Source organism: Aspergillus wentii (genome assembly GCF_001890725.1).
Source record: "Aspergillus wentii DTO 134E9 unplaced genomic scaffold ASPWEscaffold_9, whole genome shotgun sequence".
NCBI lineage: Eukaryota > Fungi > Ascomycota > Eurotiomycetes > Eurotiales > Aspergillaceae > Aspergillus > Aspergillus wentii.
The window spans coordinates 148,907-172,987 of NW_024467840.1; the positions used below are offsets into that span (position 1 = coordinate 148,907).

Sequence of the window (24,081 nt, forward strand, 5' to 3'; positions counted from 1 at the left end):
GCCAATTTCAAGTCGCGACGTGATGTAACATCCAACCACATCCCCAACCCCGTACGGTTCAAGCTCGGCTATCTCGAGGGAAGACGAGAAACAATAGAACTTGCCGCTGTCTGCGTGGTAGCCCCAGGATGCGTATTCCCATCCTGGGAGTGTATTGATGGCATGAGGACTGTATCCGCGACAAAAACCTAAAGCCATCTCACTAGCATATAGACATTAGGTATGATCTGATACTATGCTGGGTGGATAGGTTACCCCTCTACGCCCATATCCAGTATTTCCATCTCAAAGTAGAAGTCAGAGACCCCGACCGGAATTGGTCGATTTGCCCGGATTGATGCTACGTTGGGATATCGCTCACTCTGCGTGTCTATAGAATCTGAGCAATTGAATTCCTACTTGGAGTACCACTTACCAGAATATCGAAGCATGAATCCATCCTCATCCACCTCCAAAAGAGACGACTTGTCTGTCTTACTCAACGACGTGGGTGTAAGTATACTCTGTTTAAAAGTCAAGCCCCGAATATCTTCGCCTTGTAGCAGCTTTTCCATGACAGCTTTCCGCCTGAAGATTGCGGCACAAAATATGGGCGACCAGCCATATGGATCAATCTGATGCGGATCTGCCCCTGCGTGGAGAAGATTCTCAACAGCGGTAACATCACCTTTTCTGCATGCAAGTTGCAAAGCTCTTTCATAGTATTCAGGCTCGAGGCTCATGCGAACAGCTCCCTCGAGAACAAGAAAAAAGATATCTTTTGTGATAGCGTAAACGGCGTATTGAAGGGCCCGTTCGTAGTTCTGTGAGTTTGGCTTCACTCTTGCAAGAAGCTGCTGCACCGCCACTGTGTGTTCATGGTCTGCTGCAATATACAATGCGGGCCAAGCGTCTTCATCTGAGATATCCTGTCTCAGAAGCAGCTCTATAGCCTCTAGATGTTCCGCCGCCAATGCAGTTTCTAAAGGATTTAAGCCAAATGTATCCCTTGCCTGGAGATCAACTCCCCGATCGAGAAGCAATTTGATAATTGCAACATCGCAGCTACCCTGGATAGCCAAATGAAGTATGGTCTGACCGGATAGATTTCTGGCCTGAGTGTTCAACCCACGGTTAAGAAGGAGTTCCACAAAATCATTACGGCCATTTTTTGCAGCAATATGGCACGCGGTATTGCCGTTTTTGCGCGTTATGTTAACATTAATGTCTTTCTCAAGAAGCAGGTTGACGATTTCAAGATGACCGTTTGATACTGCAAAGTGCAACGCGGTAGTCCCTTTCTCGTCCGTCACGTTAACATCAATGTCTTGCTCAATAAGCAGCTTAGCGATTTCGAGATGACCGTTTGTTATTGCAAAATGCAATGCAGTATTCCCTTTCTCGCCTTTCGCGTTGATGTCAATCCCATGGCTGAGCAGGAGCTCCACGGTCTCCAGCCACCCATTCGACGCGGCAGAATGGAGTACAGTTAGTCCAAATATATCCCTGCTGCTAACATCAAACCCACGACTCAAAAGTAACCTGACAAACTGGAGGGGACCAGGCGATCCCTCATAGGTGATCGCGTTATGAATTGCGGTGTTTTGCCATATAGCCCTAGCGTTGATATCGGCGCCATGGTCAAGGAGACTCAGTGCCATTTTTCTATTTCCATGGGATCCTGCGTGATGTAATGCAGTGTTGCCTTTTAGATCTCTTGCGTTTGCGTCGCATCCACGATTGAGAAGTAGAGCAACAATCTCAGAGTGATTGTTCATTGCCGCTTCATGAAGTGCACTATGTCCCTCTATACTTTTGGCGTGAATGTCCACTCCGTGATCGAGGAGTGACATGACAATCTGGATATGCCCCTTTGTAATCGCAAAGTACAAGGCTCCTTGACCGTCTTTTTCCTGCTTGCTTGGATCCGCACCTTTTTCAAGTAGTAATTGAGCGATCGATAACCGGTCATTCATTGCTGCCCACATAAGGGGCGTTTTCCCAGTGTTGTCTTGAGTTGAATTTCCCCCATTGACATCCTCGGAATTGGGATCAATATCAATGTCAAGAAATAACCTGACAATATCCGTTTGGCCATATTCAGCTGCCTGTGATAGTGGAGTTCGACCGAACTCTGGGTCGTTGAAGCGAGGATCAAATCCTCTGCCCAGAAAAAGTTGCACAACTGACAGGAAGCCATGGCATGCTGCCCGTAAGAAGGCCAGTTGTAGAGAGATATCATTAGAATCAATACCAGAGCTATTAGCGAGAATCTTTGCAATGGCATAGTGCCCACTCTTCGCTGCCCTGGCGAATGCAGTGTGGCCATAGATGTCTTTCAAAGTTGCATCAGCACCGCTCTCCAGAAGACATCTAACCAGACCCTCATGACCATGCTCTGCGGCCCATGAAAGTGCGGTTCTACCATGGGAGTCTCGGGCGTCCATGGCATGGCCATTGTTGAGCAATAATATCTGGAATATTCCTTCAAGCCCAAAGTAGACAGCCAAATGCAGTGCAGATGGTTTTATCTCGCACTTCGCATGGAAATCACAGGCGCAAATTACGGAGCGAAATTTGCAATGACATTGAATCTGCAGGACCTGAGCTGAAGAGTGGACTTTATTTTCATTTCCCAATAGCCTCATCACTAGTGCTTCCGCAACAGACTGTCTGCGGGCATGAACACCCCAGTTCTTTGCAGAATAGCTATAGAGTGGATATAATTGCAAACGATCATCAAGCTCTTCTTTTGAATGGGAAGATGTCTCGAAAACATCCAATGAAAGATATGCAATACAGGTACTTGCGATATCAGAGTGACCATTGGGGAACCAAGTAGTCCAGTTTCGATCAAAGTATTCGTGTGTTGTATAATGAACAAGCCGGACAATCTGGCTGTTGCAATCAACAGTCACCAAGCCAGAGCACATTGATGTGATTAATTCGGCATCTGTCATATGTTCATGATTGAATACAGATGCATCACGATCTCCAGCCAGAGCAAGAGCGTGCTGAAGCTCAAGAACAGTAACCGGTTGTGTGGCAAGGAAGACCCACAGAAGAACACGCATGGCAAGGTCCTTCAGGCCATCCATTTTGCACTGAATTCTTTCCATTGCATCACCATACATTCTGTCATATAGGTTGGATCCACTGGGGGGCTTTTCCAGTGCAATCCTGGCTTGTCCAATTGTGGTTTTGTCTTTAAAGGAATGAAGGTAAAGCCATGCGACAAGAAACCTGGAAGTTATTAGACTTGTATGTTTCGAACCGAAATGGTATGTTACTCACATTCCACCCGCAGCTCCGGAAATGGTGTCCTTTATTCGACTTGCCAGATCAGTACTGTCCGAACGGAGTGACGGGAGCTCCGATATGTGCTCTTCGAGGTAATTCCGTATGTCATCGTCACTGGCACGAATCTCGAGCATAGTGCATCCCTTTTTATTGAATAGTCCTTCAATATCAGCACCGAAACGCGATGTGGCAAAAAGGCTGGTATTTGTTCGCTCTTGTAATCGAAAGACCTCGGACAAGAATCTGTTCGCCGATCCGTAAGCTCCGCTGGGATCTTGAATCTCATCAAGAGCATCGATGATGATAATGGTTCTTTCGAAATCGTTACATACGACTTCTAGCGATTCAAAAAGTTCATCAAACGAAGGGTTGGTTTGCTTTCTGCCATGGAGCATGTATAGGTCCAGCAGTGAATTGGGGAAGTTCTGATGCTGTAAAGACAACTGCTTGAGTAGACTTGAAAAGAGGCTTGTTCGTGTTTGAGTTGAGCGTTTTAGGAAGTCGCAATATATATAAGCAATGCCAATTCCTGGACTGTCTTTGAATATCTTGTTGAGATGGTTGATAACGATGGATGTCATGATTGTCTTGCCTGCCCCGGGGATACCTTGGCAGAACAGAATGCCCTTTGTTTGATGAAGCCATTGCTGGAATTTATCCGATTCTAATAGCCATGTGCCGGTTCCCTTTTGGGCTTTCCTGAAGAAATTACTTTGGTGGGTTCCATGGCTAGACGGAGTCAGCCAGTTGAGGATCTTCATTTTGTGGCCATCGTCAAGTATGCTGTCCATTTTGGTTATACGTTTGTCTACTTCGCACAAAGTATGCCCAACTGCATCATTGTTAGTGCACCTTCAAGTCGGGGGTCTCATAACATACTATTTTCAAAGGTGCTGGCAGCCAGTTCAGTATTGCTGATCTCCTCTGCATTGACTATTCGGAGGAGGTCTTTGGCATATGCAGCTGCAACAACGGCGGCATATGGCTGCCATTGCTCATTCATATGACTGTCGGAGTAATTGGAAATTCCACGAATAACAAGACATGGAAAGTGATTCATCAGGCCAGCTGCTTCCATCTCAAAGCATAGGATCTTGTGCGCATCTCGTAGCTCATCTCGACGTTTGGCAGATCGCATTTCGATATCCCCAGACGCGATGAGACCGTGATGGATGAGAGGTTGAGTGCGGGATTTACGCTGTACCACTTGGAGTTTATCGCAGTCTGTGCATTCCTCTCCTCCGACATGGTGATAATCTGCCAGGAATAGTATATCTCGGTCTACCCCTGGAAAGAACGGGTCTTCTGAACCAAGCAGTTCGCCGAGTTTCTGGATAATTTCCTCAATGTATGATTGCATCTTCCCCTTTCTGAATCGATGATCAGCTCGCAAACGCTTGATTGCTTTTTGCAATACTGAAGGTGGTCGATTCAGGTGTGATGTGATTTCAAACTGTCCCTCCAGCCATTTGCCCTTGTCGTATTGTAGGACGCCCCCTATTCGTCGTTAGTATTTGACTTATCAATGAAGAGTAATACTCACCATGTGTTCCACCAGGTTCACTGACAACTACATCTCCCAGTCGAATATCAATTCGAGGATAATTAGGTACTCCCCCTCCCACGCCAACCATCAGTCCAAATCGAATTTTTGGGAAAGTGCGGATCATGTTCGTCACTGTTTGTATCGTCGAATGCGACCCACTCGAAGCAGGAAAGGCAATTACCACATTATGTTTTCCAATTCGGCCAACTAGATAGCTGTTGTCGTCGTTGACGCCGTCAAGTGGTTCATCTTCCTCGTCCAACAAGGCTCTAGCGGCGTCCACCTCGCAGTCGCGGACGCATACCCAACCGACGGAGTACGCATCATGAGTGAGCTTCCTAGGCTCCATGGCCTTTGCCCCTATTCCTTTGTAGGTTCAACAGTTAAAAATGGTGAAATCACTGGATTTGGGTTAGCTAATAGAGGAGAGGAAGAGTTGAGATACACGGCAAACTGGGCGGGGAAGCTCAGCCGCACAGCCTTGTCTCACTCGATGTTTACTTTTTCTGGCTGTGGCTATCCATGTTCATGCTATCTACAAGTTGGGAATAGTGCAGATGATCAACCTTCCACATCCCTGTCAAGTTCGGACTCTGGGTCCATAGCAACTCCATGTACTAAATCGAAACTACTCTCTCATCCGTCAGAATCATACTGTGAGATCTTAAACAGCAAACGGGCACGCAGAAGCATAGTTTCCCTTTCTCAGCCTCTCCACGGTCTCCTCCATCTCAGCCGCACCCTTCTTCTCCTGAGCAGCAGGCCCAATACTCTTCAGGTCATATCCAGACTCACGATACAAGCCAGAGCTAGTCCCAGGAACGATTCCACTTCCAAAGAGTCGTATAAACCACGATCTCAAACCCCATCGATGCTTGGCAGTTGGCTTCACATACCATGGATGGGCCGTGTAGAAGTTGATTGTATACATGCCTGACACTGGATCTGGCGATTCATTAAGGGCATGGACGGCCATAAACTCTGGTCTGGGCACACTGAAATGGCGAAGGATAAATGGGCGGATGATTTTGATTGTCATCGCCAATCCTTGGATTGCATATCCTGGATCGGGGAATCTGTATTAGTTAGTTCTGCCCTCTTAGTAGAATATGGTCGACAAACCCCATGGAAACTCTCATATGTCTATCCAGTTTAGTCCCAACGATGCCCTCAGCCACTGGCCGTAGAAATGTAGGGACATTGAACATGGGAATATCCAGGAATCGCCTTCCCAGAGTGACAGTCGAATGCGTCGGATTGGCAACGGCATGTTCATACTCCAAAGTCCAGTCGTACAATTCACGCGCAAAGTGTGCTCCATCTTTCCAGCCAGTCTTACTCGAGGGAAGAAGAGTAAATGGTATCTCCATCGCTTCTCCGAGACATTTATGGAAAACACCAACGGCGCAAATCTCGACTTCTGAAAGAGTTCGCCATTCATTATCATTCACTGCGCGGATTATCTCCACCACCGGTGAGCCAAGGGTGTGGAGCATATCCTCATCGAGAATCTTTCCTGCTTTGCGATATCGAGCATGGAGATAGTTCATCCGTGCGATGGCGTTGAGATGGCTGTCTGATCCAGGTTCGCGATCATGGGCTTCCATCAGGATGATTTCCGTATCCGCCCCGCGTTTCGAGGCATTCTTTTCACTCAGTTGGCCTGTTGCGGATAGTAATTTTGCGATGGTGGGAATTGCAGAAGTCTATATCGTTAAATATATTTTGCTATAAAGTATGGAGGACATACCTTTAGCAGGGCAATGCCCATCGAATTATGCAGACTGTATGGAAATTCCAATTCTCGTAATTCTCTGAATATGCCATGTGCTTCTTTTGCTGTCATGCTGGACAGCGGACGAGAACTGAATTTTGATTGAATAGACTTGCATCGTCGGTAACGGAGAGAACGGACGATCAAAATATATACCCCCACGAGAACGGCGATGGTGTACTTGAGAGGGAACATTTTGTACACAGTCGAATTGTTTTCGAGTCTTTGAAAAAGGAAGATCCATTACTCTTATAAACACAATAAATGTAAATATAATCAATTGTATCGTGAAAAGTGATATTATAATCCCGATGATCCTCGGTTGTTGGGGATTAGAATATCTGAATAGCTTCATCTGATCCGTTGAATTATCATCACCCCAACCTCATATTATCATATGAACAGCCATGCGAAGTGATTAATACCTATTCCCGAATGAAACATGACCAGGAATAATGTTATGCCTGTATCCAAGTTGTCGCGATTGGAGTCCGCGTTTCTGTCGCCCCTTCCGAGGGGTATAGGAACGCGCTGAGCTATGAAATTATGTATAAAAGAGCACCCAGAGACAGCGTCTCTACCTAAATGTGTTTACGATTTACGTATTGCTGATCAGTTGAATGAAGCAACAAAAAAAGAAAGAAAAAAAATGCATCATCCGTGAATCGAACACGGGCCTCATCGATGGCAACGATGAATTCTACCACTAGACCAATGATGCTGTGGCGGATAACCAGATTGTAATCTGATTGGTTCGTTGGAATTACAGTGAGGCTAATATTAATATAAGCCAGACTTGACACCGTCCATAATGTAGCACAGGATAATGAGGAAGCTGATTCTGTTCTCTAGTAAATTGCAAATCCAAACTCATGGACTGCAGTCTTGCATCTTTATTCGGCAGGCTTTTACCTTCAGGGGACATTTTGCCGAATACGTCAATGCGGACAAGTTTCCTGTCCAGGATATTTGACGAAAATGCAATGATGGTCATGGCAAGTCTGTGCTCATGGGCAGATGATTCTAATACCAGGTATTCGTTCCTGGATTCTTTTTGGGATACTCCATTTTACTATCCATACTTTGTTGCGCCCGGCAGCCATCTCATTTAAAGGGTTTATTTGTGGTGGTTGCTTATGTCGATCATTTCGAGAATGATAGCGGTGCAGCCATATAAAATTGAGTAGCACTGGCAGCCTGAGTAGATACAGCCACGCTATTGAAGTATCTGATAGAAATAATGATTCAGGGGTGGGCGAGGAAAGGGAAAGTTATGCGTGCCCAGCCTTATATGCAGGCTGATTACATGATGTGCAGATTAACCAAGCCTATTTTCTATAGGATAGCCCCGCATTTTCTATATAGCGCCTAGGCATGGAGGCTGTGGGTACATTAATAGTAGATACATATGCAAGGCTCGGGTACTACATAGTTTATTTCTTATTTGATTTGTGGCGATATTACATCTCCCACGAATAAAACATGCATACACTAGGAAATATATAGAATGGATCGACATATACGAACAACTTACGATGATCTCTGACCATATTTCCGTATCCGATGACCAGCCCTACATGGTATATTGTATGAATAACCTATCACTGATCATTGCTTCACACACAACTGATATGAATGTTCGGTCTAAACAGAAACCAGTCCCATAAGGCCAAGAAGAAATAGATGCACATGAGATAATTCAGGCCTGCCATCATTATTTAGGGATAGAGTCGCCATGTCAGTTGACAATATTAGTATAGAACCCAGGTTGGAACTCAGGTATTTAAGGGTGCTGAATCCCATCTCAAAATGATTCTCTATCCAGCAACACAATCATCTCAATCATCTCAATCATCTCAATCATCTCAATCATCTCAATCATCTCAATCATCTCAATCATCTCAATCATCTCAATCATCTCAATCATCTCAATCATCTCAATCATCTCAATCATCTCAATCATACTTTCAGAATAACTTCATATTCAATCTCAAAATGCAGTTCACTACTTTGTTCTTCACCCTCATGGCCAGCACTATGGTCATGGCCCTTCCTACCGAGGAAGTTGGTACTGGTACTGCAAGTGCCCAAGTCGAGTGCCCAAGTGGCTGGGTTCAGTGTGGAGTAAGACACAGAGACATCTATTCTATACCGGGTCTAACAAGAGATAGGAGTGCAATGGAACCTCTTGCAAAGTTGCAGGAACTGACCGGTAAGAGCTATCTTAACCTAATTTCTACCGTATATGGTACTGATCAGATTTGTGTCTAGGAAATGTGAAACTGGAAGTGTAAGGCCTGCACATGTAACTTTATTAAAGCAGTTGAATGTGTTTTGACGACTCTACAGTGCACCAAGCAGAGCGGAGCAGGAGATGGAACTATCTGCGGCTCATCCAACCCTTTCGACATTTCCATGCACTGCCCTGGAAAGGCCTGAGTATACTAAGTATACCAAAAGACCAAGGCCTTGCCAATTGCTCCGTTCTTGTATTCAGTTTGATGGATGGAAATACATTTCAACAATGACCTCTGATTGCTATGTTATTTACGTGTTATGCAGTTGAAGATGAATCTATGGCTTACGATTGAGCGGTATAATGTAGAACAGATGCACTATACCGTCTTCTAGATCAGGTAATAGACTAGAATTTTCGATCCAGGGGCAAATCACCGTCATTGGCAAATCCCCGTGGCAAAAACTCTCGGTACCTAGGCACTACCGAGGGCGAAAGTCCCTCAAACTTTGATTTCCACCCACTCATGGTTGTCTTACAGGATATGGAAATTTGATTGTATATTGCAGTGTGTGGAAATTCTATCTTAGCATGGTATTCGAGTAGAAATCAAAAAGCGACAACGATGTCCAATCGTTTCCTACGAATATATCCATGAGCCCGAGTCCCTTAGTCTGTATTCATAATCTAAACTGGTCTCAGACCATCAATGCAAGAGAGCCATTTTTGAGACGTACGTATGCTGGGCATGTCATGGTAGACAAGGTCGAGACTAAACTGCCCTAAGCCCCGCCTATCCGGGGCTGCGGATGCCATACCCTCAACTAAACTCAATCCCAGATCCCAGTGGCCAATCCATGCCACGCCACGCCAAGACAGGCTCGTGGAAGCAGACCGAAGTTCTTCCATCAGTTTTCGTCGCCACAAAATACAAAGTTTGAGACTAGATTTTTCACGGTCTAGACCAGCCCCAAGCGACCCACTTGGGGCGACGCATGTCGACCCCAAGACGATCGCCCAATCGCGGGGAACGAGTGGGGCATTTCCACGCGGAGACCAACGTCGCCTCTGTATCATGTCAGCGTGTCTGGACTGGTGCAATTAAGCTTCAGGTACCTCTATGGTCCCTGTGGTTATCGTGCTCCAACCGGAGTTTGTCTGTCTTGCCACAGGAACATTGGGGATTCTACTGGCGGCAGCTCAGGTATAAAGAGCCCCAGGTTCGCAGTGTTGAGAATGTATCCAAATCAGATCAATCAGTCTTGACAACACTCTCTTGTCTCTTCTTTTTTTCTTCTTTGCTTTCTTTGCTTTCTGGTGGCTTTGCCAACCGTACTTTCACTTGAATCAATTGCTTCATTCAATCACTTGAATACAATCACTTGAGTTCTATTCAATCACTTGAGTTCTATTCAATCACTTGACTTCTATTCAGTCACTTGACTTCTATTCAGTCACTTGAGTTCCATCCATACCAAACATTCACTTCACAATGGCCTTCACCAAGTTCCTCACTGCCACTGCCGCTTTTGCCCTCGCTGCATCTGCCCTCCCTACCAACACCTCGCCAATCGCAGCCAGATCCTCCGGCTCCTCCAGCGGCGGCGGCGGCGTCAACATCGTCAACAACCTCGGCCAGACTGTCTATCTCTGGCCCACCGCCGACGGCGAAATGCAGACCCTCTCCAGCGGCGGCGACGGCTACTCCCAGTCCTGGAACGGCGAAAGCGTCTCGATCAAGTTGTCCACAAGCGAGAGCAAAGACAGTGTCTTGCAATTCGAATACTCCCTCAAGGGCGAAGACATCTACTGGGATCTGTCCTCCATCAACCTCGACTCGGACTCTGCCTTCGTCAAGTCCGGATTCGGTGTCACCTCCAGCGACTCCAGCTGCAAGTCGGCTTCCTGCTCCGCTGGGGACTCCAACTGTGCCGATTCCTACCAGCACCCCGATGACACCAACACCAACAGCTGCTCGTCGGACGCCACCTTCACTTTCACTTTGGGCTAAGCCTTTCGCTCTCTATGGTACCTTCCATGCAACAAGTTGAGAAATGACAACGAAAACACAGGAGACAGTCAAAGCTGGCTTTGATTTCCTGAACCGCCTTATGAAAACAAGTTATGATTATAGAATATAGATATAGATCAATGCGAAGTCAATCTTTCTCCTTATACTTTTTTGATTCTATTGTAGAACATTGAAATCTAGACAGTATATATCTAACTACAGCTTAATCCATCTCCCCATCCACTCCTCAACAATAGCCTTGGCCTCATCAACCAGACCAAGATCCAACAGCAATTGCGTCGTACCACGTACAGCCGAGTCCAGAGCTGAGAAAATCCACGCATGCGTATAACTGGTATGCTCACCAATGAAGATTGTGTTATACTCAGTCTGATAGTAAGCAGGGAGATACAACTCCTGCTGACCGACAAGCGGATCCGCCCACGCACCAGCCTGGTGCTGGTCAACCTCCCAACACTGGCGGTCATAGATACCCGTGAACTGCTCCGCTGCGATCTCACCATGTATTTGCACCATTGTGCGCTGGATCAGCGCGACGTGCTCCTCATCGCTCAGGGCGGCCGTGGAGCGAGCAGGTGTGCCTGAGACATATGACGCCAGCACCACGCCTGGACCGGTGCCGTTGATGTTGAACGATGGATAACAGACGCTGCCGACGCCCGCTACGTCGACGGACCCACAGCCACCGTAGATGGGCTGGTCGAGATGTTCCCAGAAGCGGGTTTTGTAGAGCAGAGCCATTTTGCAGGAGGGGTCATAGTTGAGGGTGGAAATTGCGCGGCTGAGAAGGGATGAATATTGAGGCATTTCCCAGAGTCTGACTTTGCTGAATGGGACTGCCACGACGGCGTAGTCGTATTCTTTTGTCTGAGGGGTCATGTCGAGGGGATGATTGCGCCAGGCGACGCCGATTTTGCCGGATGTGGTGTTGTATACAAGCCCGTCGACTGTGCGGTTCAGCGTTGTTCTGTCCGCGACATGGGGATAGAAGGCACGAGGAAGCGACTCGAGTCCCTTATCGATGGTCCTCCATTCCGTAGCAGCAAAGTAGACGTCCTCGTACAAGTCGCCCCAGATGGGAGTGGGGGTTGTTCCGGCGATATAGTCGGAGATGTTGGCATTCTCGCCGAGTGCATAGCGGAGATATCCAGCTTCAGACCAGTGGAACATGTTGTTGTCGACTGCCCATCGATGCATTTTGTACATGTTGGTTGCAAGCTGACGGATTGTCTCGCGATTTTCCATGGTGGTGTAGTTATTGTAAGCTGCCTCTGCCTGTGCGACAGCCGATGCATTGGACGCTGCTGCCGTGTATGACAGCGACGAGTTGGCAGCGATATCCGCGACAGTGGGAATGAAGCCATTCGGAAGCCTAACACCCCCGGAGTCTGCAGGTAGGTTGTCCCCATGCTGGTAGAAGGGAATGAAGTTGACCTGCAGATCCGGTCTGTCGGCGTTCATCTTGTTGAGCACGCCGGCCAGCTGAAAGACCATGCGATGGTCCATGATCTGCAGTGTCTCGTTGGTGTCGGCGTATGTGATGCTAACGGGAAATCGCATCGGTCCCATCTCCTGGTACTGGTATTCATCAGGGCGTGTGTTGTTCAGGTACTTTGTGCGGATTCTACCTCCGACTCGCCCGGAAGATTCATATATGTGCCAGTTATGAATACCCACAGACTCCAGTAGATGGCTGGTCATAAGGCCGGACATGCCACCTCCCAGAATAGCAACAGAGGTGTTTTTAGACTTGGCGACTAATGCTTTGTCTTGTGCCTTTGACTTCATGTATGCAATTCCGTCGAACCATGGACCCTCCATATCCGCCACATCTGCGATACTCTCGCGCTTCTTCATGACTGGAGTGACCGTTATAGGCGATGAACGACCGAGAAGGATAGAACTGGAGAAGGCATGAATACAATGCAGTCCTTGTGCATCAGGAGGAGTGACCCAAACCAGTCGTTCTGGATGAGCATCACGAGTGACGAAATGGGACGTAATAGTGTGATGACTCTCCGTTGGATGTTGAATGCTGCAATCACCGTATACAAATTCCACATGGCCTTGGAATTGCTTATCCGCAAACTCAATGTGGATGTTGTGGAGGGAGTCGGCTGTCACGTCCAGATCGTGGAATCGAACAACACTGTGGGAGCTCTGAAGGGAAGCCGCATGGCTGAGGGAAAGGATTGATGCGAATAAGAGAGATCTCATCTTGGAGGCAATGAAAACGATGCTGTTATCCTGAAATAAACATCTCCAAAGCCATCCCAAGGCACACTTTATAGTCCGCCTTTACGACCATATCTTCACTATCATCAAATCTAATCTAGACAATGATTGATAATCAGGTACGCCCTTCAATGACATGCGTGGGGTGATGTATTGGGTATCTCTAAGCGATGTCATATCCCCGCGCCTTTATCTTGACATATATTCTCCGTGAGATATCGGAAATATTGCCGACGATGTGCGGGGAGGAAGAATGCTGGACGGGGATTTGTCGAGTGAGTATAGAGTCAGAGATAACGAGATACCGGGCCGAATATAGCTTATCAAATGGTTACTGCGACTTATTTATCAGTCACCAAGAAACTAGGGTAATATATGCTTGGCATGACAGTTCTTATCTTTGTTGATGTTATCTCAACAGTAGTCATCATGACTGCAATCGATCGTAGAAAACCCCCTATTCAATTAACCCCACATACCTGGTTTTACCACGGGAGTTGAATGTTCTTTGAAGGCCCAACCTTACTATCATGTATGAAAATAACTAGTAGAGCTGTTGAAAAATAGAAAGATGGAGAGCAACATGTATTTAGCCTTAGATAGAAGCAAGTGTCATTCGTAAAAGTAATGAACTGGATTCGCATTCAAGTTCAGTATATAGATGAATACTAAGAGTCTGGGGTAGGGGAGCTGAGGTTACCCTCACAAGATAAATCTTGTTAGAAGATGAATCACAGAGGTTGATATACCTGATCTGATTACAATTAGGGCACTGACAGATCGCGGGGAATCACAATATTGGTAGATAATGCTGGAGACTATGAAAGCGCTTCTTGTTTGATTGCATTACATTTCCCGATTTCTCCTTCCCATACGATTGGGTTCAAACAGGCAGACAAACATCAGTTCCTGACGAGGCGGGGAACCTCACTTCTTGGTTTGTCTTTGAACTGCGGATGAATATTTTTAGTGCGATGCACCGACCCTCGCTATTTTGATCAGCGTCGTTCATTTTTATGAGAAGGTTAGGTCATATTACAGAAGGTCACGACGGAACCAGACTGTAGAAGTAGCACCAAATCCCAACTTGCTGATAACCCGATATCGAGAGCGAAACACGTCTCCGAGTTTGACGGCATAATAAAGTCCCCGATCGTATGCAGGCATTTTTTGTTCCTCAATTTTCACTGCTTGGTCGAGTATTGCGACATTGGAAGACCGGCGTAAAAGAGGTAGATATGTCGGCCGACCCAGTCGACCAGGTCGATTGAATATCTTCATCTTGAGAATAAAAGATGACAGTAGTAGAGATAAAGTGTGTCAGTTGCAGCCCGGGAAGGGGGCAAATGTGAGCGGCCCACTTTGTATGGGGAAATCAACAATGCACGGACCATCACATACAAAATGGGCTCCCCGTGAATGACTTTCGGACACATAAACGATTGCACGCACGATTGCCGCCCAGTTGAGGTCGGTGGGTATGTATGTAAGAGGAAGGGGGTTGTAAAATGTAGATTCTGTAGGGCGGAATACAAGGATGATTATGATTATTAGCCTTTTTAATCAGGCATCCATCGTCACATGATCGTCTGATAGACCAGCTATTTATTTGATTCCTTAGTCAAGACTTATGCTACTTGTTCGATGGAATAGAGAGAGTAGAAAATATGATATTGCTATCCATCATGCTTCATCGACAGGTCATCCAGTGGTTTTACTGGTCTTCCTCTGAAGGGACTCATTTCAGCATCGATTGAAGGAATTGGAGGAAGGAACAGCGCTTAATCTTTCCGGGATCTCTGTGAAAGATTATCTTAATAACACCCAGAATGAAATGGGTTCATCTATTGATTGCAAACCAATCCCTTCACCTGGGCATTCTCACAAAGAACCTGAGATCCAGTATACCCGTCTGGCAGCGTGACATTTACACCCTCAAAAGTCAAATCCGTACATGGTGCCTCCTTCGAGCAGAGCAGCGAAATCCCGAACGTGATATTCTGTTCAGTGTAGTCAGTAGGCGTGGCAAGTCCATTTCCACTGATATTCTTGAAATGCAAATGGTTAAAATGGTACGGCGATGTGTTGCAGTATTGGGTGACGTTCTTTCCGGGGAGGTAGCTCAGGCTGCTTCATTAGTATACTTCGACAGTAGAAGGGTGGACTCACCATGTGTCGATGTATATTGGGAGTTCCACATCTTTGAGTTTGATATTCTCAATGTTGACATTGCGCACGTATCCATGCCCACCTCCGCCTCCATTTGGGGGGGGCGCCGTAGTTAACACCAATCCTAAACAGTCAGCCAATGTATACACATGGATGGAAGACATACCAGCTCTTAAAGTAAATACCCGACGACATCGCTCGTTGCAACGATGGCTGCAAACTGATATTTCGAACGGTGATATTCTCCACAATATCCGGTCGATCAGGATACTGTCCAAGAGAACCAAATGCAATGCCAGGGCCACCATAGACAGCCACATTCTCAACATGGATATTAGTCGAATTTCCCTTGAAAGCGACTGCATCGTCACCACCTTGGTATACCCAATTCGTAATGGTGATATTATCCGACCGGAACGTATCAATTCCGTCTGTATTCTGAACCCACTGTTCTTCTTTATCGGCTTTATAATCTGTATTGGTCGCATTGACATAGAAATTATCCAGCACGATATCCGAGGACGAATCCACCAACACAGCCCAGAATTGCGGTTGTCTGATTGCGATATTCCGTAATGTTGCTCTTGTTGAATTAAAAACGTGCAGTGGCATCGGTCGACCAAAGACGTTACTCCCCCCTTTGGCCCATGTGTACCATAGTTGTCCATTCCCATCGATGCCACCCATCTGTCTTCCGCCGTCGATTTCATAATCATGGCCTGTGATACGCCATGCAGTAGACTGGTTCTGAAAGTCAACTCGATAAGAATTGTTCACCCAGTAGTTGATATTGTCGCTGAAGAGTAGAGTTCCTTCAAGCTCTAGTCGCGAATTCTCGAGATGGGTTGTCATGCGCTGGTTGATTCTGTAAGTATATGGAGATGGAAGGACAACTCGACCACCTTTTCCACATTGATGGACTGCTTTGAGTATGTTAGGTACATCATCTTGTCCATGGCCGAGGGGCAAGACGGTGCATGTTTGATTATGGGCTGCTGCACTTAGCAGACTGAGGCCTAAAAGAGAGAGAATATGGACCAGCATTATGTTGATGTTATTTGCATGATTGAATCTACAAATGAGGGGCTACTGTAATATAAGAACAGAAAATGGATAATAATCCGTGGTCATGTAATTATCCGCGATCTGCATCAACCCCGCACGACTTTCGTTCAACAGGCATCTGAATAAGTATTCCCCGGGTTATCATCTACCGAATCATAGCATATACTTTTTTCAAGCTCATTCAAGGTTCGTCTATTCCCTGTCTGGTTTGTTCATCCGGAATGTGTCATTCAGGTTATTCCGACTCTGGGTATTAGATTGATCTTACTTTACCAGATGGTTGACTTCTTACCACCCAGGCGATGGTACCTTTCTTATTCGTAATATGCCCATCCAAGCGTATACCCTGACTAATCAAAATAATAAACAAGAGAATACTAGTTTCTATGATATTGACTACCACTCTTTATGACGAAATTCGTGTACTAGTGGATATCCCGGCAAGTCTTGGAGAAATACAGAAGGATTAAAGAGGCTGGATTGTGTTGAGATCTGAGAGCGATAATGGGTTCTTCATATAATTTTGCTACCCCTCCATAGTGGGTACGGTTCTTCAGCTCATCTCCGGCATCTCAAGCGTCATTCAGCTAAAGAACCAGATCGACATTGACAGCCACCAATATGGCCTCGCCATGCAACGACCCACTGCGGCTGAGGAACGCGTCAATTTCAGCTCGCTTCGTATCAGGAGCCATAACCCCTCTTTAAAGCTTCAAATATGTCTTTTTAACACTCCATGTCTGAACATTTACTGTATCCTGTATTAATATACCTACCGCTAGGATCGCTGCCATAGACACCGATGCAACCCAGGAATATAATCTTGACCTTTCAGATCACGGCAATCCCACCCCGGGTACACTCGTTGTGTTATGGGGCAAGTGGCTAGGACAGAACTAGCTGGAGAGGCTGTCCTAAACTATAATTAGGGAGACCCAGCTTGACTGAGAGATGGCAACGTCCCGGTGGCCCTCGGACCTCAAGTAGATAAATGCCTCCTCTAGATCTGTCTGCAATTTGAACTTCTTAACCGTAGGAGTAACGCGTGACCTTATGGGGTAATGAAATGGCTTTTTCTAAACAATCATCCCCTGCCTCGTCTGTATGAGAATAAAACGACATAGTCAATAGTAATATGATATTATGATACTAATAAGTGTCCAAATTAACGCTTGATTAGTGAGATATAAATGAAATTTCCTCTATAGCCTAAAGTTGTAGCATCCTGTCCAGTCTATAATCTAGTAGAATAATGTGCTGTGACGACACTAGAAACGAGACGGAAATAGCGAATATTGCTGAATTCTGTTGGATTTATTGAAGCTACGATTGTCCATCAATTAAAATATATGTAAATCATCCATGTTCTAGTATGCTCAACCAAGCCCTTTCTCCCCATTCCCAAATTAATTGTTGTTTTAGTTCTGTGAATCGCATCAGCATACATATATAACGCCAGGCAGAGTGAGTACCTACCCAGGTGAGAACACCATTCTCATTTGAAATAACACGGTTTATATGAAAAGTAGCATAGTCATATCTTCCACCATACCTGCACAATTCAGCTGTCAAAAGTGGGTCGTTGTTATAAAAATCCAGCTTAACACCTTGAGCACTCTGAGTGAAGTTGGAACCACCCTGCTCGAAGCGGCCTAGTGTAAATTATCTCATTAGTGTTCGGTCGAATATTAAAATATATCAGAATAAGATAGATTACTTACCATCTCCATTGCCAAGATGGTCATCAAGGTCAATGCTGCTATCCTTATAGTAACCATCCGGAGTTAGGCATCTGGCATGTAGAGTAGTTCTTCCATTTTCCACTGAAATGTAAACATCTCGGGAGGAATCATAAAAAGACATTTTGATGGATTAATCGGGTGAAAAATAGAAAGATAGATGGTTAGAGAGTTTCCGGATGGCGTCAACACGTGTCAGGACAGTCGCCGCTTATATAGCTTTTCTATCCCTCTACGGTGGCTCCCTATTCTTCAGCTCTTCAGCTCTTCAGCTCAGCCATGTCGGTATGGCGTCATTCTGTTGAAAAGGAAGCATCGACATTCAACAGCCACCAATCTGATCTGGATAGAAGGATCCACTGCGGCTGAGGAACAGGTAGCAGCTGAGAAGAAGAACAGTCTTGATTGGCTCGTGAGCTACGAGTACTATCCCTGGATACATGAACTTCAGATTAATTCATGTCATTAAATCATGCCAAGTCTATGAGTGGATTAGTCTATACTAAGCCGATGTCAAACACCTGACCAATCCAAGTCCCTTATTCCTTAACGCACAGATCAAGCTGTTATAGAATTTCGGTGCCTATATGTAGACATGTTTGCTAATATCACATGTTTTCAATGTACCAAGAAAACACCCCCTCAGCAATTGTCTATGAACTTGATTGCAACCTATTACCAGCATATACAACACATGGCCACTTCTCCCCGTCAGCCATCATGCTATCCTCGGCTGCTCCCATAAAGCCTGGCCCAAAGTGGTGTCTTAAGAGGTCTTTTATATAATCCCTTTGATATACCGTTTCATCGAGTGGCCTTGGAATTGGAATGGTACTATTCTCTTGGCCAAGCATGAGCTCCATAATTGCGAGCCCTTCTCTTGTAGTATTGTGAGCAGCGGATTTCAGAATCTTGTCCGATATGACAAAGCCTTTTCCTTTTTGGTCAAGTAGCAGGTCCATGATGCGAAATCCATGAAACTCGTTGCCAGAAGCTGCCTTGAGAACCTGGTCTGAGATTGGAAGACGACTGCCTTTGCATTCAACGAGAGACTTTAAGATGCCATATCCACATTGCCTTTTTATGGCTGCGGCCTTGACCACCTCTTCTGAGATCTCAAGATGCTATTTTCATTGGCCAAAGCAACCAAAAAGAGGAAGAAGGACAGATTCAGCTGATGGGTAAGGTATATGGCCTTTCCGGCCGGGTCGTGGTTTGGCTTGGAGAGGAGGCAGATGGAAGCAGTGAAGCACTCGAATATATACGGGCTCTTGAATACAGCGACCCAGACGAGATAAAGAAAGAGGAAGAGTGCTACTCTGCTAAGAACAACGGATTAATACATGACCTAGCTGACAGCGACCGGGGATCAATGTCGGATTCCATTTTTAACGATGGTCAGACCGTCAGATGATGAAGACTGGGACGAAACGGACGCATTGGAGGAAGGCGAGGATACATCGGACAGTGAGGTTGGGTCTGTGGGATCTGTATCAAATGAAAAAGACGAATTGCTGTGGTTTCGCCGCATGTGGGCAAGCTTGTGTTTCTATTCTCTTTCTGGTGAAAAGACGTGTAATACCAATGCAGGTACTCCAAGAGGTAGACCTAGCACGATGCGTCGTCATTATGCGTGGCTCCGCAGAAATAGCGGGATACGCCTTTTCCTCCGGGGTCAACAGGTTGAATCTTTCCAAGAGGTATGCCCCAGGACAAGAGGGTATCATCCGCTCGGTCACCTATCCCATAGAGGGAGCGCCCTTTCGGACCTTGGGTGAATTGGAAGATATGTAGCACAGTCATGAGGCTACTTTTTCTCACGATAAGGTATATGCATTGCTGGCCATGGCTTCCGACGACATTGACAAGGCAGGGCTGCCCCCCAACTCATGGAGCAAAGTGCTACAGAAAGAAATTATATTCCTATATCAGATCAAGTGACCCACGCAGCAGTCGGGAACACTGGGAAAGGGGCAAAAGTAATGAAGTTACTATTCAGCCAAAAAGGGGATGAACTTCCAATTCCAGATGGAGTGATCAAGGCAGCAGCACAGAACGAAGGACAATGGCTTAGAATAATGTCGCTTATAGTTCATAAAAACGGCAAGCTATGTCACCCCTTCCAACTCATCGCGAAGATGTGACAGGGCTGCATAAAGGTTCTTAGTAACTGATAGATCTTGCCCATCCACCATAATAGATTGAGGATCATCCAGGGTCCCCCAGCATGTACGCTAGATAGGGATGCCGTGATGCTATGCTGGTGTATGAGGTTGATCCGACTACCCAGATTAACAACAGGAGTATTTAAAAACTCTAGAATACTTTCGACTTTGAGAGGAATGATTGGAATATCACAATACCTATATTAAGCATATAATCTTTTGCCACACTGAACCTTCGCTGCATTGAACGCTTGTTCCGTCAATCAAGAGCTAGGCGCATTTGCAAGTCCTTGCAATTTAGGGATTTGCGATACGATTTTGAATATTTTCCGTCGATCTCGGATTCAGAATGGAATCTTATGCTGATTGGCGGGTCGTTCGGTACGCGAGGCTGGGAGCATGTTGCTTATCGCAAGGCTGAGCACAAATGATAAACGTTTAATGGCCAGGCAAAGAGTGATAACAGTTTTAGCTGCATGGCTCTAACTGCTCTGTTTATTTCTTATCTAGTGTAACCTTCTTCATATTCCAAATGGGGTCTAGAAGCTACTACCTAAGCGCTGTGTGGATGGCGCATGTCTCAGCCTCGTCTACCAGCCAAAATATTAAAGCCGGCCTGCGAATCCCCTGGCATGATCTCTTCTGGACTATCCCAATGAGGCAGATATGGCGTCCTGGCCTTTTGTCTCCAGTGGCGAAGGGCACGCTGTTAACAATCATACGGTTGGACCAAAGAGAGCACACTCGACTCGGATCCACCGCCTGACATACGTGATTTGGCTTGTGCTCTTTTACGCTGCTCTGGTTCTTTTCTCGTGGATCGTGATATGCAAGCTCAACTACCGTCCCATCACGGCAAATCATTATGGTGTCTGGGTGTGGAACGACGACAATAACGGCTACGGATGGTCGCATGACGATGTTATCCAGGCTCAATATCAAAGGAACGAGAAATGGTACAAGGCTGCCCAAGTCATCCAGTCTGTTGCCAGTGTGTTAACTATCCCTTTGACGTCTGCCGTGTGTTCGAGTGCGGCTGTGGTGTATCTCCAACATTGTAATGATGGGCGAACTCCAAGATTCACCCTCCGCCAGATGACCGTCCTAGCAGATAAAGGCTGGACAGATATCGAAACCTATTTCCGACTGCTAACTGGCCGATTCCGTCGCTATGGGAGCACTTTCCTGCTCTGGGCGGTGCTGTTACATGCTATCGGGGCCATCATCGCCCCGCTGCAGCAGATCTTTCTCTCGACAAAGACAATCAAAACCCCGACATATCCTGTTCCCGTTAATTTTCTTCTCGATATACCCGACAAGTTCGAACACATGAAGCTTACCGAACTTGGCACGGGCGCAACTGTCAGCGTAGTCCGTGATTTACTCGCCTCCACGTCGGGCAATGACTTCCCCGCCCTGCTCTGGGCTGGAAGTAACAACTGCATCCCTATGGATAATATCACCATGGACGAAGGCATGTTATGCACCCAAGGTGGCGTAAGCTGGGGCAACTTGTCAATTTTGTCCGACCCGTTTCTCGCACAGCTGCCCAGGGACTACAACACCGGGCTGATCCAGCAGTTCCTGCCCCGGTTCAATTCCACGGCCCGCTACGAGATCATCCCTGTCGCCGAGTTTCCAACCGATTGCGATACGATACCGGGGGCTTTATCCATTCGACATATGGGAAGTCCTGTTGAGTTTCCCTCGCAGGAGCTGTCCTGGGCAGTCCATGCCTGCATGCCTGTTGATCTTCGAGTGTCACCGTGGAAGAAGACTCGAGCCCGACAGGACTTTACGGAAGATCTCTACCTCAACGTTTCTTTGTCGAATGATCTGCTATTCAATCTTATGGCAGAAAATCCATCATCGCCATTCTCTGAATAGTTCCGCATCACCGTCGACACCACAGCCGGTTATTTTGAACTGCCCAACTATATGAACGGCCAAAAGGCTGGGCCTCTCCTCCGCGACGACCCCAGCACTTCCTGTGAGAACTCCTGTGGTGTTCAGGGCATGGGGGACTCAGAAGACGGCTTTGATATCTAGTAAGATCATCCTTTGTGATAAAAACGTAGCTCTCCTATACTGACAGCCTAGCAATCATCACGAGCCCAACAAAAAGAAGAAGCGCGGAAATGACACCATGCCAGCGATCGAAAGCCTCGAACTTGTCCTTAACAAAGGTCCTCTCTTAACGACAGCACTGGCCCTTTTCGGCCCCAACTCCTGGATTGATCTTGTCAACCGGTACTCTGATTTATACGAGCACAGAGAAATACCAGGCGCAAACAGCAGCTTTCTCTGCGGCGACGTCGCTCCCCTGGGGAGGATACTGGCTTTCAACACAATCGGCAGTATTGCGGGCGATTTATATTCAACTGATATCAATATATGCGTCCACCCTCAGGCGCCCGATGGAAAAAAGTGGTGGGTTAGTGTCCTCAGGGCAGGATCATGGCTCTCCAACTTCCGAACAGCTAATGTGGCCGGTCCAGCCGGTTCAGATGCGGTCGCGGCTGGCAATCAATATTTCGCGAATGCATTTACTGTCGCGGCATATCTGGCCAATATGGCTTGGATTTCCGAGGGCTTCCCTAATAGAAATTCACTGACAGTCGAGTATGATATGGGAGCGGACTCTCAGAAGCCGTCGATCTCGCTTACAGGAATTATTGTTGTCTCTATTTTGATCGGACTTGATCTATTAGGGTTACTGGCAACGGCAGTGTATGCGAGTTGGTTTCCACGTTGGACTGGCTCCCTGGATGCGTTCAGTTTGTTGAGGCTCGGTAGTTCGATAAGTCAGAGCGTGCCGCTGAAGGTCTCGGTTGACGATGAGGTTAGGGTCTTGGATGAGTTGCCTGGGTGGGTTGGTGATGATGCTCAGGATGAGGAGATTGGACGTATCGCCTTCGGTGGATCAAGGCGTCTGCGTACGAAGATGCAGTATGAATCGTATGGTGAGAGGAAGCGGTGAAACCGAAAGCTCAGATCTAGGTATAGTACTAGAGTTCAAGGGAAGACTGTGGCATACGCTCCAATATCAATCTCTCCGTCGGTGATCACTATTTGAGTCTCGGTTGCTGTGTTCATCGTCCCTCATAGCACCTCTCCGTTCATCCTGCTCTTGTGAATTTCAACTGCGCAAGGTTGCAGCAGAGTCAGCACTTTTTCTCCATCTATTTCAGGTCCGTCAGTCAATCACAGGGGAGTTCATATTATCACTAATTAATGGCATTTATCTTAGAGTAAAGTCATCTGTTCTACTATAATAATACCTAGTAAGAATAGGAGGAATTCGTCCAACGCTGTCAGCATCAGTGAAGTTGTGAAGGATGCTTATTATAAGAATCAATCCATAAAAAAAATATAAAAAAACATTTGCTTGGAATCACACAACTGGATTGATCTCCGATGAAGTGATTAGTTTGGGTAGAGGGTATAGATGCTGATATTCTATTGCTGATTTTTTTATTGTAGCAGAGTCCTTGAGAGATGGCATAGGTGATATATAGTGGAGGATCTTCAGTATTGAATTATCTTGTAGCAACTTATTAGATATGAAGGATACTTTGTTGATTGTTAACCTCTGCCTTGTTAAGCAGCTTCCCTGTGGGGTGGAAGATGATGGATTAGTCTCTGTACACTCTGCTCCAGCTGTTGAATACAGGCCTCCGGATTCTTAGGAGAGAACGATAACAATATGGAGAAGGAATTAATCGACACAGCATGATCCAAGGGACTGAGCGCATAAGGCTTGAATGAGACGGATATTTTGGCTAATTAGTCTATGCTTTGGATTCATTAAAAAAGTAAATATTTTTATGGGTGAGCTCAA

At 46.3% G+C, this 24,081-nt stretch overlaps 13 protein-coding genes and 1 non-coding gene across 14 annotated transcripts; 3 read left to right on the top strand and 11 right to left on the bottom strand.

Moving 5' to 3' along the window:
- Positions 1-914: 914 nt before the first annotated feature.
- On the bottom strand, positions 915-1,256 carry ASPWEDRAFT_83318 (ankyrin repeat domain-containing protein; the record flags this gene model as incomplete). The annotated part of the gene is made up of 1 exon (XM_040839568.1): positions 915-1,256. A coding segment is annotated over one exon (342 nt), but the record flags the coding sequence as incomplete, so codon positions are not given.
- A 93-nt stretch (positions 1,257-1,349) lies between these two features.
- ASPWEDRAFT_76105 (ankyrin repeat domain-containing protein) lies at positions 1,350-1,652 on the bottom strand (the record flags this gene model as incomplete). The annotated part of the gene is made up of 1 exon (XM_040839540.1): positions 1,350-1,652. A coding segment is annotated over one exon (303 nt), but the record flags the coding sequence as incomplete, so codon positions are not given.
- A 9-nt stretch (positions 1,653-1,661) lies between these two features.
- On the bottom strand, positions 1,662-1,976 carry ASPWEDRAFT_142312 (ankyrin repeat domain-containing protein; the record flags this gene model as incomplete). Its single annotated transcript, XM_040829436.1, has 1 exon — positions 1,662-1,976. A coding segment is annotated over exon 1 (306 nt), but the record flags the coding sequence as incomplete, so codon positions are not given.
- A 1,890-nt stretch (positions 1,977-3,866) lies between these two features.
- On the bottom strand, positions 3,867-5,174 carry ASPWEDRAFT_121258 (uncharacterized protein; the record flags this gene model as incomplete). Its single annotated transcript, XM_040829063.1, has 3 exons — positions 3,867-4,062; positions 4,155-4,776; positions 4,823-5,174. Coding segments are annotated over 3 exons (1,170 nt in total), but the record flags the coding sequence as incomplete, so codon positions are not given.
- Positions 5,175-5,489: 315 nt separating this feature from the next.
- On the bottom strand, positions 5,490-6,794 carry ASPWEDRAFT_120396 (uncharacterized protein; the record flags this gene model as incomplete). Its single annotated transcript, XM_040828985.1, has 3 exons — positions 5,490-5,901; positions 5,948-6,531; positions 6,576-6,794. The coding sequence occupies 3 exons, from the start codon at positions 6,792-6,794 to the stop codon at positions 5,490-5,492; spliced, it is 1,215 nt and encodes a 404-aa protein (XP_040683796.1).
- A 455-nt stretch (positions 6,795-7,249) lies between these two features.
- On the bottom strand, positions 7,250-7,320 carry ASPWEDRAFT_t214. Its single transcript has one exon. It is a non-coding gene; the product is annotated as a tRNA-Gly (tRNA).
- A 1,274-nt stretch (positions 7,321-8,594) lies between these two features.
- ASPWEDRAFT_176799 (uncharacterized protein) lies at positions 8,595-9,038 on the top strand (the record flags this gene model as incomplete). The annotated part of the gene is made up of 4 exons (XM_040831554.1): positions 8,595-8,723; positions 8,771-8,811; positions 8,871-8,889; positions 8,949-9,038. The coding sequence occupies 4 exons, from the start codon at positions 8,595-8,597 to the stop codon at positions 9,036-9,038; spliced, it is 279 nt and encodes a 92-aa protein (XP_040683797.1).
- Positions 9,039-9,984: 946 nt separating this feature from the next.
- Positions 9,985-10,954, top strand: ASPWEDRAFT_45699 (uncharacterized protein). The gene has a single exon (XM_040836600.1). The coding sequence runs from the start codon at positions 10,328-10,330 to the stop codon at positions 10,844-10,846; it is 519 nt and encodes a 172-aa protein (XP_040683798.1). The 5' UTR covers positions 9,985-10,327; the 3' UTR covers positions 10,847-10,954.
- Positions 10,955-11,062: 108 nt separating this feature from the next.
- ASPWEDRAFT_54814 (flavin monoamine oxidase family protein) lies at positions 11,063-13,084 on the bottom strand (the record flags this gene model as incomplete). The annotated part of the gene is made up of 1 exon (XM_040838107.1): positions 11,063-13,084. The coding sequence occupies one exon, from the start codon at positions 13,082-13,084 to the stop codon at positions 11,063-11,065; it is 2,022 nt and encodes a 673-aa protein (XP_040683799.1).
- A 650-nt stretch (positions 13,085-13,734) lies between these two features.
- ASPWEDRAFT_45700 (uncharacterized protein) lies at positions 13,735-14,579 on the bottom strand. Its single transcript, XM_040836601.1, has 2 exons — positions 14,142-14,579; positions 13,735-14,091 (listed from the first exon to the last, which is right to left on the bottom strand). Exons 1-2 carry the CDS (start codon positions 14,267-14,269, stop codon positions 13,986-13,988), a joined length of 234 nt encoding a protein of 77 aa, XP_040683800.1. The 5' UTR covers positions 14,270-14,579; the 3' UTR covers positions 13,735-13,985.
- A 138-nt stretch (positions 14,580-14,717) lies between these two features.
- Positions 14,718-16,320, bottom strand: ASPWEDRAFT_62801 (uncharacterized protein). The gene is made up of 4 exons (XM_040838673.1): positions 15,438-16,320; positions 15,391-15,395; positions 15,272-15,359; positions 14,718-15,229 (listed from the first exon to the last, which is right to left on the bottom strand). The coding sequence occupies exons 1-4, from the start codon at positions 16,313-16,315 to the stop codon at positions 14,947-14,949; spliced, it is 1,254 nt and encodes a 417-aa protein (XP_040683801.1). The 5' UTR covers positions 16,316-16,320; the 3' UTR covers positions 14,718-14,946.
- Positions 16,321-17,692: 1,372 nt separating this feature from the next.
- ASPWEDRAFT_747840 (CVNH domain-containing protein) lies at positions 17,693-18,223 on the bottom strand (the record flags this gene model as incomplete). The annotated part of the gene is made up of 2 exons (XM_040839518.1): positions 18,058-18,223; positions 17,693-17,988 (listed from the first exon to the last, which is right to left on the bottom strand). Exons 1-2 carry the CDS (start codon positions 18,197-18,199, stop codon positions 17,693-17,695), a joined length of 438 nt encoding a protein of 145 aa, XP_040683802.1. The 5' UTR covers positions 18,200-18,223.
- Positions 18,224-18,598: 375 nt separating this feature from the next.
- Positions 18,599-19,181, bottom strand: ASPWEDRAFT_700720 (uncharacterized protein; the record flags this gene model as incomplete). The annotated part of the gene is made up of 1 exon (XM_040839092.1): positions 18,599-19,181. A coding segment is annotated over one exon (453 nt), but the record flags the coding sequence as incomplete, so codon positions are not given.
- A 1,718-nt stretch (positions 19,182-20,899) lies between these two features.
- ASPWEDRAFT_700754 (uncharacterized protein) lies at positions 20,900-22,418 on the top strand. Its single transcript, XM_040839093.1, has 2 exons — positions 20,900-22,288; positions 22,341-22,418. Exon 1 carries the CDS (start codon positions 20,907-20,909, stop codon positions 22,125-22,127), a length of 1,221 nt encoding a protein of 406 aa, XP_040683804.1. The 5' UTR covers positions 20,900-20,906; the 3' UTR covers positions 22,128-22,288; positions 22,341-22,418.
- The last annotated feature ends 1,663 nt before the right edge of the window (positions 22,419-24,081 follow it).

Excerpts from the sequence above, each read along its gene's own strand:
- ASPWEDRAFT_45699 (XM_040836600.1), top strand. The coding sequence starts at position 10,328 with ATGGCCTTCACCAAGTTCCTCACTGCCACTGCCGCTTTTGCCCTCGCT.
- ASPWEDRAFT_62801 (XM_040838673.1), bottom strand. The coding sequence starts at position 16,315 with ATGCTGGTCCATATTCTCTCTCTTTTAGGCCTCAGTCTGCTAAGTGCA. Across the intron at positions 15,230-15,271 it reads CCAATATACATCGACACATG|CCTGAGCTACCTCCCCGGAA; the intron begins GTGAGTCCACCC and ends CTAATGAAGCAG.
- ASPWEDRAFT_700754 (XM_040839093.1), top strand. The coding sequence starts at position 20,907 with ATGGCGTCCTGGCCTTTTGTCTCCAGTGGCGAAGGGCACGCTGTTAAC.
- ASPWEDRAFT_45700 (XM_040836601.1), bottom strand. The coding sequence starts at position 14,269 with ATGCCTGCATACGATCGGGGACTTTATTATGCCGTCAAACTCGGAGAC. Across the intron at positions 14,092-14,141 it reads TGGTTCCGTCGTGACCTTCT|CGAGGGTCGGTGCATCGCAC; the intron begins GTAATATGACCT and ends TGATCAAAATAG.